Raw genomic sequence first — 13,273 nt, 5'->3', positions numbered from 1 at the left:
CTGTGAGGTCGATTTGAATGTTGTGCAGTTCCCTCCAATCGATTTTTGACAGATGGAGTATGATGATGTGTGTGGTGAGGGATTGATCCATGTCTAGGAGTATTTATGCGTGACTGATTTATTAGGAGACGCGGATTTTCAGGGGCACAAGGTCAGTCCACTCGGCCGGTACTTCGGCGCCGACGCCCCACACCTTGGGAGCCATTCCATTCCGATCATGTTGATGATTTGCACTTGTCATGGTTCCGACCCAGGCGGGGCTGTTCCGAGCAGAGAGTCCTAGCGTGAATGAATCGAACGACCAGCGGACCTTTCTGTAAATTAAGTCTCGGGAAATCCCTGGTTTGTTTGAGTAAAAGCTATTGGGTTTAATTGGGGAGGAGCGCTGTCTCAATCATATAGACAGCATCTAGCGGACGTAAGTCCTCCGCATAGGCTCGAGGAATTAATCGTGTGGCATGTTGAGCCATTAAGGATATGGCATGTCCAGTACGCTGAGATGTGTTCTTGCTATTGGTAGGAAGATGAGCTCTAAAGCCTGAGTGATGTGTATTGGGTCCAAAATCAGATTCACGAAGGCAGGGGTTTACTGCAATATTTGGAATGAATAAGGTGACCAAAAGCAGCTGCTAGATAGAGCACTCCTATAGCCTAATGTCGTTATTTCATAGGTACTGTAGGTATGTGGTGAAAGCGAAAACGCTCTAGTAGTGAGCTGCGAGTAGTATCGCCTGGAGGCGTCCTAGTGTACATTTTCCGTTTGTCGCCATCCGCTCGCTGCTCAATGAATGAGTGCTCAATACATTTTCAAGATATGTGAATGAGTTCTGGAACTGCTCTGTAGCTCATGTTTTTGTGTTTACCAAGCTGAGTCTGTGTCGGTGATGCGGGCTTTGCAGCGTTCGGCATAGAGAACAACCCCGTCAAACACCCTCTTCTTCAATAGCTACCCCGAAGTGCGGTCAGCATGACACGCCATAATACCTCAAGACCTCAATCTCGCCGACACGAATCTCTCCTGAGTTTGCGCCATTTATTGAGTACGAGTGATCTGTTGTCATCGAATTTGACCACCGGCGGCTGGATTCCCCATTACGAATTCCGACAGCAGACCTGGATGTGCCCAGCCTCCTGAGCTAATTTGCGAAGGTGTCGAATCTGCAATTCCCTGAAATTTCGCGCCAATCTCATCGGCTAGTGCTACGAAGGGAGTAGACAGTAGACATCATGGTTGTCCAGGGGGATGGGCCAAAACCTGCATCTAGCTGAGCGGTTGTGCTTGTGGTTCTTGTCGACGAATCTACCACCAGTCACGGATATATATAACGCACGAATAACTACTCATCTACCTAGCTACATCAATAAATTTTCGCGAATTCTAGATTTCTTTGGGGATATGGCGTGGAAAACTCGTTTTCGCATGGCTCGTTCTCACGATCTAAACACCGAAAAGCCCCTAAGTCTGTTGTGCTCCATAGCGTTCCGAACAACAGGACGCACGTACACAGAAGAACTTTCCCAAGTCTAGCACAGTTTTCAATCTGCAACATATGAATGCTTACTGCCACACTTAGTCGTCGATCCCATCGGAAAACGATAAAACCTATGACAAAAGACTACCAACAGCTTCACCCCTTTGCACTGCTGGTCGTATCTCAGACACCAATCGCTGATTTCACGTCTACTCAAAGCCCGGGGAAAGGACCAGAGCAGGGTTCAAGCCTTTACCAAGATCCAGCCCAACTTGGTCCCGGGGCTTATTGGATCGGATCCGGAGAAGGCGGAGAAGACTGACCTAGTCGTATCGGGTATTCTAACCGCTTAGCAAGGTTCGCTGCATGGCCTTTAGCTCCATGGAGTAGTTGCTGCCCCCTTTAATCTAATCTCTCCTCCTGACCGGGTTGTCAAGGTGGGCACTTTTCCATCATGTCCCGAAAAAGTTGGCGTGCCGTTTGAATTTTCGCCCTAGGGCGGAATGGCGGAGTCGATGCCGCTTTCTGGAGGTTGTTAGGCGGGTTTTGCGGCTGAGGGCCCGAGGAGGAAACTTCTCAAAAGGACCAGGAGGAAAAGTAAACTAGGTTAGTCGAGCCAAATAAGTCTGACACCCCGTACCCGGCATACCGGCCGTACTCACCGTACTCTCCATATTGGGACGACAATGTAACAAACAAAACAACCACCACGCTCTTCTGGGGTTACTCGTTCATTTACATGAGATGTAGAATCCACCTATCATCTAGATTTAGATTAGGAATACGGAGAGCGGAGGCCCCTTGGTGGCCTTCCACTAGACGGTAGTAGACTTTATAGTAAGATTAAAAACCAGTCGTACACTTACAGACTCGCTGTAGTTGTCAATCACGCCATTCTTATTCTCTCGTTTCTAGTTCCGACTTTCACTCGTTCATTATGTATCCCTCTACCGTTCTCGCTGCCGTTCTGGCACTTTCTCCCTCCTTGGCCGCCGCGCAGGTCGTCGGCAAGGCCTATGGATTCGCGACCGGCGTGACTGGTGGCGGTTCTGCAAAGGCTGCCGCGCCCTCTGATATTGCGCAGTAAGTGACCAGAGACCGGACTTGAAGTAATCTAGACCCTGCAGGCTTCTAACACGTTGTGTAAAGGCTCAAGACCTGGCTCTCCGACAGCACTGCGCGCGTCATCCTGATCGACAAGACTTTCAACTTCAAGGGTACCGAGGGAACCGTTTCCGAGAAGGGTTGCCGCGCCAAGTCTGGATGCAACGCCAGCAACGGTGGACAGGACACCATCGGCAAGGCATCCTGCGATGCGAACGAGAACGTCGTCGACGTCAAGTACGATAAGGCTGCGAAGACGCAGTTGACCGTCGGCAGCAACAAGTCCATCGTCGGTGTCGGCAGCAAGGGTGTCATTCAGGGCAAGGGCCTCAAGATCCCCGAGGGCACCAAGAACGTCATCATCCAGAACGTGAGTTCAAACACTACTTCTTCAGGTTGCCTTACATGTATTGAAACATCACTAGATCCACATCACGGACCTGAACCCCCAGTACGTTTGGGGTGGAGATGGCATGAGCATCGAGGGTGTTGACGGTCTCTGGATTGATCACTGCAAGGTATGGTTGAAAAGAGAGCAAGGCATAACCAATGAGTATGAAGACTGACACGTTGCTCCAACAGTTCAGCAAGGCTGGCCGCATGTTCATTGTTTCCCAGTAAGTCCACATTCGTCTGGCTAAATATGATGTGACCTTTGAGCTAACCACTTGGCCACAGCTTCAACCCTAGTCGCTTCACCATCTCCAACACCGAGTTCGACGGCGTCACCTCCTACTCCAACTCCTGCAACAAGAACCAATACTGGGGAACTATGTTCGTTGCCGATGGAGACAAGTTTACCCTCGACCGCAACTGGTACCACGACATGTCTGGCCGCGCTCCCAAGATCAGCGGTTCCGGCACCACCGCTCAGGCCGTCAACAACTACTTCTCCAACAACCTCGGCCACGACTTCGACATCACCTCCGGCACCAACGTTCTCCTGGAGGGCAACGTCTTCGAGAAGGTCAACACCCCGATCACGGCCGACTCGAGCAAGAGCGGCGCTCAGATCTTCAATGTCCCCGACTCCGGATCCATCTCCACCTGCAGCTCCTCGCTCGGCCGCAACTGCGTCGCCAACTCGCTCTCTGGCAGCGGTGCCTGGCCTAGCCTCAAGAGCACCACGGCGCTCAGCACCCTGGGCAAGAGCAAGGCCAACCTGGTTGCCCCTATCCAGGCTAGCAACGTCAAGTCGACCGTTTCTAGTAAGGCTGGTATTGGTAAGATCTAAGAGCCGAGGTAGTCATCGTTGGGTTTTAGCCCAGGTTTCAAGCGCACCGTCAACCAATATTCTTTTCTCATATATATTCGTTGTATACGTATATAGCTTCCAGCCGTTTGGCAGTTCATACTATTTCACTGAAACGACCAAGCGGCCTTTTTATCTTTGTGACTTTTCCTGTCTGTAGCATATGAGCCTCACTAAGATCGAAGATTCCGATTGGAAACGTACATAGGCATGGCGACAAAAGGCTTGCACTAGAAACACGCCGCGACAGCCTCACACCGATGACACATCATGCATTCATGTTGTATTCAGCCAAAGCATAGGTACATTTTATTCATGGTTGAAAGCCCCTTGGGGTAGTAGATTATGCAATGTACCTCTAAATACTTAAAAGCCTCTAGCGACCAGCAGGTGTCGCAATTTGCGCCGCTGAACAAGAATCACATCGCCAATGGTGGCAGTATGGACACCGAGCATCAGTTGCAATGTTGAGTGGCCCGGTGTTACAGTTTGACTGTGGCATAATAATGAGCTGTCGGTTCAGGTAGAGTAGAAGGGCAGCACGTACACAATACCAGATCCACATGTATGTCATTGTAGGTTTACCTTCTCGATTTCTTCTCAATCCAGCAGGTTCAGGACCCCCTTCGGAGATAGAACTTGCTGCCTTAGCTGTCGGTAATGTCGGACCATCAACTGCACCTGGCTTTGCGACGTTGTCGGACCACACATCAACGGGATTTCCGCCTTATAGTGGTGAAATAAGCGTTATTATTAAGAAATATGAAGCAAACCTTGAGATAGTTTCTAACTTACCTTTTTGATCTAAGTTGTCTTCGTTTTGGCCTTTTGAAGAACTTGCGCAGTCTGTCTGTTCGGTCCCGAAAGTGAGAAGATTTGAGTCTAAAGGGTGCCATATCCCCGGAAAGAAGTGTTTCATATCGCTGAGAAGGTCTTCTGCCGACATGAACAGTGCCAGAGGCTCTCCAGGATAGATGGCTATAACCATACCACAGAACAAAGCGTCCCGGCAAAGCCACGTTCCTGAGGTTCCAGCGGCTACCCATAAGACCTGTCAGTGAACATGATCCATCGTGTTACGAACAATGAAGAGGCTACGCACCTAGCGGGGCTTTCATCTGTATCTTTCTGACACGCAATGGCCCCCGCATCGATGGCATGGCCCCAATTTCTGGCAACAGGAATGCTTCCACCACATTGTCGAGACTTAGGACCAAAGAAATTGGGCCAGAGTCTAACCTTTCATTGGTAATGAAAGATCTAATCTCGGTTTCGGGGGACGAAGAGATGATGTTTCTCCCGCTTTCCAAAACGTCTGATCTCAGTAGCGTGTAATCGCCTCGCTGGCCATCGTCGTCTTGGGCCTCGTCGGACGAGAAACGATCTCCCATGAAGTTGATGCCAACAACTTCTCCCAAACGAGCCCATTCATGCACTTCCAAAGGTTCCCTACTGCCTAGTAGTTGGATCGCATTGCTTTTCGAACTAACGTCGTCCTCACTGTCTTCGGAGTTGAGTTCTGAGTCTGAGTCTGAGGAAGAGTCGTTGTCACAACCATTCGGCGATATTTGCAGTTGATCTCGGCCGCTTGGGACGTTGGCCTGTGAAAGAAGTAAATCGAATAGGCCATGAGCGGTCGTCAAAGCGAGAGGTGAGATTTTGAAATTGCAACCGAAGAATGTTTCGGTTAAGACACCCCCAATGCGCGAAACGTGCTGGTTCACCACTTCTTCGCCTCTCAGGAAGGTTGTGCAACATAAGAGGCCACACACTGAGCTGCACACCTTGTCCGAAGACACCTCGATATGATGGAGAATGGTTCCCCCCTTGTGGCCAAGCCCTGACTTGAGCTCAATATCCTGCTGAAGTTGTGACCGTGGAATAAGCGACCGAGACGTGTTGAAAGTAGGACCTCCTTCATGAACCTCTATAGATTGACTGAAGAGGTTTTTGGGCAACTGCAGATCTTGTGTTGCCTTCCGAATCTTCTTGCAACACCATTTGCTTCCGCATAAGATCCACACGCAAGGGGAAATAGTGACATCGTCTGGGGATAGCTTTCCCCGGCGACCGGACATGCGGAGTTCGAGGTTGTACCTTCTCCTTCCGGGATTGCGTTTCTTGAAGTGTGTCTCCTGTGCCTGTTCTGCAACCATGTCTTGTTCTACATCTCGTAGCCTTTCCAAGAGCCTTTCTTTGGTGAGATTCCATCTGAGCCTATGAAGAAGCGGAAGTGGGAATTTGGTCTCCAGTCCAACCCAGACTGGGGCTTTTGGGAATTTGTAAATGTCATTGCTTCCCAACTTGACCAAAATTTCGTGATTGGCTTTAGGGGGACATGTTTGGGTCTGTGTTTGCGATGCCTGACCCGTGGTGAGGAAGGAATACGCAGAGCTAAACATGATGCGTGATGAAAAAAGAGTTGAGGAAGGGAAGAATACCAGCGAAGGGCGGAGGCCTCTTTGGCTCACTCATGCAGGGCGATGTAATACGAGGCGGAGTAGAACCAATGAAACCCGGCGATTCCAAAAATTCTTCTAATTCGTGGTATTTCGATCCCGTGATGCGCGCCACAATGCAGCCTGATCCGAGGACAGCCAGGCCTGATTTCCCACTCAATTTCCGCGAGTTCCCGATCAGTCTCTCATTCTGGAGGGTTTCCTCGTCATTCCAACACCCAAACCACTATCATTAGCGTGTGAGACGACTAGGTGAAACGGCCAGAATATCATACAGGCCTCAATTTAGAGAATGAATCACGTTGTCGCGCATCATTCCCGGCGCAAGCGACAGCTAAACGACGCTGATCTCTGCCAGCTATTCTGGCCGAGTATGTCAGTTGAGGTTTATGATGAAGACTTTTACTTCATGCTGGCATCACACGTCAGATATGAATTGTCACGCAGCAAAAAAGCGCTGGATACGACCCATTATACTTTAGGGCAGAGCCACCCAGTTGCTGGCCTGCTGGCCTCTGTCCGATCAAAAGCTGGCCAACCAATGTCTGACGTCGCCCATAGTCTTTCATTGGAACTCACAGGAGACCAAAAGCAAGATGATAGTGCCTTTGAGGTACTTCGATTTGCGGGTTCGATGGTTTCGATGACTCAAATACGAACAACGCCGGCGTCTAGACCAGGAGACGAGAATATGCCATTCTGGGATAGAGACGCGTCACTCAAGGAAACCCTGATGTCGAGATTTCCAACGGAACAGAGCCAAACGCTCGCGACCGGCATCATCCCCCCAGAGCTTACAATAAACCACATCGCTGTTAATTATAAGTATGGTATCAACTGGACGAGTTGCCTACAACAACATCTCGAAATTGACCGCAAGCGGAAGGTTATATCCGTCTTCCAGCACAAGATATGGTTGTCAGCTCATGTAGAGTCGGGAGACGACAGCTTCTTACCGCCATCAGTTCTGGCAGAAGCATTGGACACATTGAACTTCCTGTTTCCATACAATGACGAGCAGACGAAAGCTTTCCTCGAAAGGCACGGGCAGAGGTTCAACGATCTGCTTCTTGGCGGGAGAGGCCGCAAGTCCGACTTGAACAACTATCATCACTGGCGCAGACAAATCGAGGATCTCATTGCTATCTTGGATGGGCCGCCCGTAGGGTTTCGGCAATTTCTCCCCAGATCAGATCGACCTAATCTGCTGGAGTCGGCAAACTTCTGGATCGCAGCATTTGTCGCTATTCTTGCTGTGATTAGCTTTATCTTCGGGCTTATTGCTGTTGTCTACGCCAAAGAGTCATTGGAGGTCTCAAAAGAGTCCCTTGAGTTGACTAGGCTTCAGTATCTTCTGTCGATTGCTCAGGCATGCTCGAATCCTGATGAAGCAAGTTTGCTGCCGGAATTCTGCAATAGCGCTTGAGTCCTCAGCTACACAGTATGACATTCTCTTTGGCCAGATTGCCAGGATGGCTAGGGACGATGGTTGTCGGAAGTGCGTGTCAAGACGGGTCCACTTAGACGTTGAGGTGTTGGAAAGAGCTGGTAATGTGGTAGTGGCTGGGTCGCGAACCAGATTGCGTTGTCATGTAACAGAGCTTTCAAACAGTCATGTAATAAGTAATCAGAGCTGTCGTGTGATTCATTCTCTGGAAATACAAACATCTTGTTTTCTGTTCGAAGCCCCTTTCCTCATCCTCCTATGGAAAGATTACAAGCAGTTTGTGACGGACTCCGCTTGACCCTATTCATAAGAATCTCGAGAAATATTCATGAGTTAATGGCGTGAGACTACTACTGCCTGAATGGAAAAGAAAAAGTTTGGGCTTGGGCTAGGTCCAGTGCTTCCGAAAGATCGGATGTCTTTCTTCCCGGGACCCGACCTGCCTCCTTCTTTCGCTGTGTTGCCAGCCACCGAGAAGCAGCTGCGACGGCTAACACGATGTCAATGAAGTTTACTGCGTCCAACAACGCCTCCCACTTGAACCCGACAGCATGTCGGGCAGGTTCCGTCTCTTGAAACAGCGTCTCCGTTTGGTACCGGGTGTATTCCTCAGTTGCGCTGTCTTGCTGCTGTGTCCAACGCTCATGGCCTCGCGTTGTCAGAACGCGATTAAGCGGATGCTGGTCGCAATCCCTCGTCGCACTGCCATCACTGGCAGAATGGTTCTTCGCCTCGGGTAAAGCTCGATATGGTTGGTGTGGGTAGGCGTAAATGTGTAAGATCGAAACAGCCATCATCTCAAAACAAAGAATCGTGGTCGGAATCCCGACAGCCCATGAAGGATGAGATATTTTAGCAGACGGTTTAATCGGTCCACCCTCTTTCGTTAGAAGATTGAAGATGAACTGTCAGAGTTGTTAATAACAAAAGCCCTCCAGCAAGTTCTCTCCCAGAAAGATCATGTCAATTAACTCACCCCTTGTACGTAAAATAGAAAAACCACTAATTTGATGGCAAGAAACTTTAGCAAAGGTTGGTTCGCCTCTAACTCCTTTTTCGTTTGCGAGTAGAATTGGAGCAAGCACATCATGGCAGTAACCAGCGACAGGATCTCTATGACCATGACCTATGACCACAATGAGCATACAGGTATCGTGATACTTTGCAAAGGCTTAGGTCGACTTACCCATATCTTCGCATGATTTGTGCTGTTTGACTCTTTGCAGTAAACATCAGCAGCTTCTGTTATGCATTTGACCAGGGCGCCGAGGAACTTGACGATGCAAAATTGGAAGACACAAAACCACATGGTCTTGGCGGATTCATCCATTAGCTATGCCTTCCTATGGGTAACTCCCAAGACTTACGTTGAACCACTTCAGACCGTCCACGCTTCTGTCTTTCCTGCGCCCGACGTGCACCACTAGGAAGCGTATCGGATGTATCCAGGGCTTCGGCTCTACCAGAGAGAATGCCCGTCGAAGCGTGATAGCATCGGGGTGTAATAGCTGACATAGTAGCAAGAAGAAAGCGGCAATGACTAGGGACTCGTAAAACTCGTAGATGCTACCGAGATAAACGTGCTGTTTGTAGAACTCGATGCTGAGGGTGCAGCAGATGGTGTAAATCGGAACCATCAGCAGGATTCGAATTATTCTGGATAACCCATCGTCAAACTGTAAGACCCAAGACGGCGTTCGTGAAGACTCACTGCTTCTGCTCGCTTGGCTTTGTGTAGTGCCTCGCGTGCTGGAAAACTTGCCATGCGGTTAAGCAGCAGGCTACGATTGTTGCGGAAGCTGAGAGAGATAGCAGAAGCCCATGAACCCGAATACCGCCTGTGAGTCTTTGCTCTACGACTAAGTGGGAGATCCCGTCAGCGGCATGACTCCAAGTAGCTGTACTGCAAGTCTGTTAGGGGCTGGAACTTACTGGGTACATCCAACGGATGGTCTTCGCACTTCGCCATCGTAAACCGACCGCCAGCGGGACTCGCTCCTCAATTCAAGATGTTCTCTTGTTGTTGTGAGCTTCTCCAAATCAAGAAGGTCTTGTTGTAATCGTTGATTGAAGGTGCCGTAAGCTCTGCTGATAGTTGAGCAGATGTTGGGAAAGATTTCGAGTAGGGGACGTAGTTTTTCACGACGCTTCCAAACTTACCTGACATTTTGTGTACGGCATCAATACATACGACGGGACGGCTTCTTCCCGGGCTCCGAATTTCGACAGCACGGTTGATGGGGCTGTGTTCGTCGATCAATATCCTCTGTTGAGTTCCCGGGGATTGTGTACAGCCATTAGACGCTTCACCGTGAAAGCGGGCAGTTCCATATTCTCCACTGGGCTGAGCTTGAAAGCCACAGACTCAATAACATTGAATAGAGAGTTTCGTTAATCTGGCGGTGCGATTTGCCGTCGTATATCTCATACGAACCCGACAAGTGCAGATGCTTTGCCCCGCTGGGGATGCGCGGCCTGAAAAGTCAAATCTACCTTTTGTTGCACCATAATCCTCGTCGCCTAGACCAATTGAGTGCGTCAGCGTTATTCGGAACCCCGATCTTGCAATAAGTCAGAATCCGACGGATGGAGTTGAAAATCCGAGGTTCAGGACTGAAAACCCGATGTTACGAGGTTGAAAATCCGACTACTTGAAAACGAAAACCCGATGTCTCATTTGCGACAACCCAATGCTTTGATCAGCCGAACTCCGTCGGAATTCACTTCTGTATGAACAAACCGATTGAACATGAGAGACAGGGGCTTATTTCATCAACGCTGGTCTGCCCAGAGCAACCCGCTGCACACAGCTGGGGACGACGGTATGGTTAAGTCTTGTTAAAGTCTAGACTCTAATTACGCGATCTCAGGGCATCTACGGTCTGCGCCGAGTGAAGATAGAAAACACAATATTGTGAAGACCATTGAATAATCCAATATTCAGTACCTGTCATCTGAGCGTAAGCTTTGGTTATCGAGGGAAATGGTGGCGGAAATCCCGATGGCTACCTAGTAGCAGACAGCCTACAGAGGAAACAGCGAGTGGCCCATCACCAGCATAGCCGCGCTGCGTCTGTCGCTACCCAGCGGAAGGGATCTTCCTTTTTATGTTGTCCGAAGTCCGCCTCTTGGTTATACACTGGCATAGTACCCCGGAATGAAGACTCCCGTGGAGATGAAGCTCACTGCTGTTATGCTCGTTAATTAGATCACATCAATGGCTTCCCGACGTTTGAGACGTGGACGTATTTAAATAAGGTCTCGTGCATAGTTGAAAATGGCGTCTTCCCATCATCACTTTCTGTATCTTGTTCAACACAAAACACGTACATTGATGCCAAAATCCAACATGGCATCCTCATTGCCGATAGCCCATCCGAACTCATGGGCGGATACTATGCTTCCCTCAGGGCTTGAGATGCGGCCGCATGGCTATATTATCACAGCCCTCCTCGTCGTCGTGTCTGTTGCTCTCAGACTCAACAGGAAAGACGACATACCCTTTATCAACCCTCCGAAATGGTTCCGCCCCCGACCTCTGGCACGAATGGACTTTCTCCGAACGGGGATGAAAGTCATTGACAAGGCAAGGTCCAGAAACTCTGAGACGCCCTTCAGAGTGTTGTCAGAGAATGGTGACCTCACGGTTCTACCTCCCCGTTTCGCTCACAGCATTCGCAACGAAGACAACCTAAGCTTTGGCGAGTTTATCAAAGCGGTAAGCAGACAATGATAACTACCTATTGATTTACTTTACAGTAAGCTCTCATACGCCATTCCACTGGAAACTGATTAGACTGCCTTAGGACTTCCACTACCGAATCCCTGGCTTCGAACCTTTTGGCTTCGTGGACCACGACTCGCAGATTTTACAAAGCGTTGCAAGGAAACAGCTGACGAAATACTTCAGTGAGTACAAGTACACCACAAACTCAAAATTGTCAGAGCTAACTTTTGGAACTCTAGACACCGTGACTAAACCGCTCTCGTTGGAAACTGAGTTCGCCGCGCGCCGCATATTCGGGGAGTCTGCTGGTATGGACTCACAGCTCCCGCTATGATCCTCATGCTTTTCATCTCATACTCACTCTCATCTAGACTGGCAGGAAGTCCCTGCGAAAGACGCCATCCTTGACCTCGTTGCCCGCCTCTCCTCCCGTGTATTCTTGGGCGAGGAATTGTGCCGCAACGAGGAGTGGCTGCGTGTCACCAAGGACTACACGGTCGTCTCCTTCATGGCTGCTATGAAGCTGACATTCGTCCCTCACTCCCTGAGGCCCCTTTTGCACTGGTTTCTGCCCGGCTGCAAGCTTGTTCGCCAACACCTGGCCAAAGCCCGGACACTCATCAGCGCCGTAATCGAAAGCCGGCGTCTGTTGAAAAAGAGAGCTGTGGAAGAAGGCGTCGATATTCCCGACTACAACGACGCCATTGAATGGGCTGAACTCGAATGCAAAGGGCAGTATTACGATGCGGCTGTGTTCCAGTTGACACTCTCCTTCGCCGCCATCCACACCACGACGGACCTGCTGGCCCAGACCATGTTGTTTCTCGCGAACGAGCCGGACCTCATCGAGCCCCTCCGCGAGGAGATTATCCAGGTTCTGAAGGCTGAAGGGTGGAAGAAAAGCGCACTATACAACATGAAACTCATGGACAGCGCTTTCAAAGAGACGCAACGCATGAAGCCGAACTCAATGTGTAAGTCACCGCATGTTGTTCCTAAGGGGTGAATATTCTGTTATTAATAGTCCTCAGTTCAAATGCGCCGCATCGCCACCAAGGATATCAAACTTGAAGATGGCATCACGATCCGACACGGAGAGCGAGTCGTCGTCGATGCATCTGCAATGAAAGACCCCAAGATCCACCAAGACGTGGACAAGTACGACATCTACCGCTTCAAACGCATGCGCGAAGAGCCGGGCAACGTGCATAAGGCGCAGCTGGTGACGACGAGCCCCGACCACCTCGCCTTCGGCCACGGCCAGCACGCTTGTCCTGGCAGATTCTTTGCTTCTAATGAGGTCAAGGTTGCGCTCTGCCATCTGCTCTTGAAGTATGACTGGAAGCTTGCGCCTGGAAACACGGCGGACCCCTTTGTGGCAGGAGTCGGGAGACAGATCAACCCGAAGACCGTCATCATGTTCAAGAGGCGGGAGGAGGAGCTCGATATTGACTCTCTGGACTTTGCGACTGAGACTGCCGAAGGTGGTGTTGCTTGAATTTCTGCGTATTTGACATATCTACTTCTCTCAGCTGTCTGTTTGATCAGTCAATAGTATGGTTTATGTGAAATTCTTTTGAGATATTCTAGCCTTTAGGCAATAGTAAGGTCACTTTTGTAAGCCCTTCTCTACTGTGCAGCTGAGAGCTGAGAACCTCCGTCATTTCGAGCAATCCTACATAGATGCAAGCCCAGATGCCAACCACGACATCCCAAGAAACCCACTCCGCTTCAGTTTTCAACAGCTATGCGATCAAATTTCATCACTAAGCCACCCCCAGGCAGTCGTAGAAATCTGAGGTAGGCTAGTGT

At 49.8% G+C, this 13,273-nt stretch overlaps 2 protein-coding genes across 2 annotated transcripts; both read left to right on the top strand.

Moving 5' to 3' along the window:
• Window positions 1-2,409: 2,409 nt before the first annotated feature.
• CkaCkLH20_01902 (pectin lyase) lies at window positions 2,410-3,810 on the top strand (the record flags this gene model as incomplete). Its single annotated transcript, XM_038884621.1, has 5 exons — window positions 2,410-2,555; window positions 2,622-2,946; window positions 3,002-3,094; window positions 3,159-3,193; window positions 3,255-3,810. 5 exons carry the CDS (start codon window positions 2,410-2,412, stop codon window positions 3,808-3,810), a joined length of 1,155 nt encoding a protein of 384 aa, XP_038750321.1.
• Window positions 3,811-11,281: 7,471 nt separating this feature from the next.
• CkaCkLH20_01901 (cytochrome p450 monooxygenase) lies at window positions 11,282-12,959 on the top strand (the record flags this gene model as incomplete). The annotated part of the gene is made up of 5 exons (XM_038884620.1): window positions 11,282-11,452; window positions 11,541-11,643; window positions 11,701-11,769; window positions 11,833-12,435; window positions 12,493-12,959. The coding sequence occupies 5 exons, from the start codon at window positions 11,282-11,284 to the stop codon at window positions 12,957-12,959; spliced, it is 1,413 nt and encodes a 470-aa protein (XP_038750320.1).
• Window positions 12,960-13,273: the final 314 nt, after the last annotated feature.

The sequence above is a fragment of the Colletotrichum karsti genome (genome assembly GCF_011947395.1).
Source record: "Colletotrichum karsti strain CkLH20 chromosome Unknown Scaffold4, whole genome shotgun sequence".
Taxonomy (NCBI): Eukaryota; Fungi; Ascomycota; class Sordariomycetes; order Glomerellales; family Glomerellaceae; genus Colletotrichum; species Colletotrichum karsti.
Note: the sequence above shows the minus strand (reverse complement) of the source record. Positions and strands in the feature narration are given on the sequence as shown.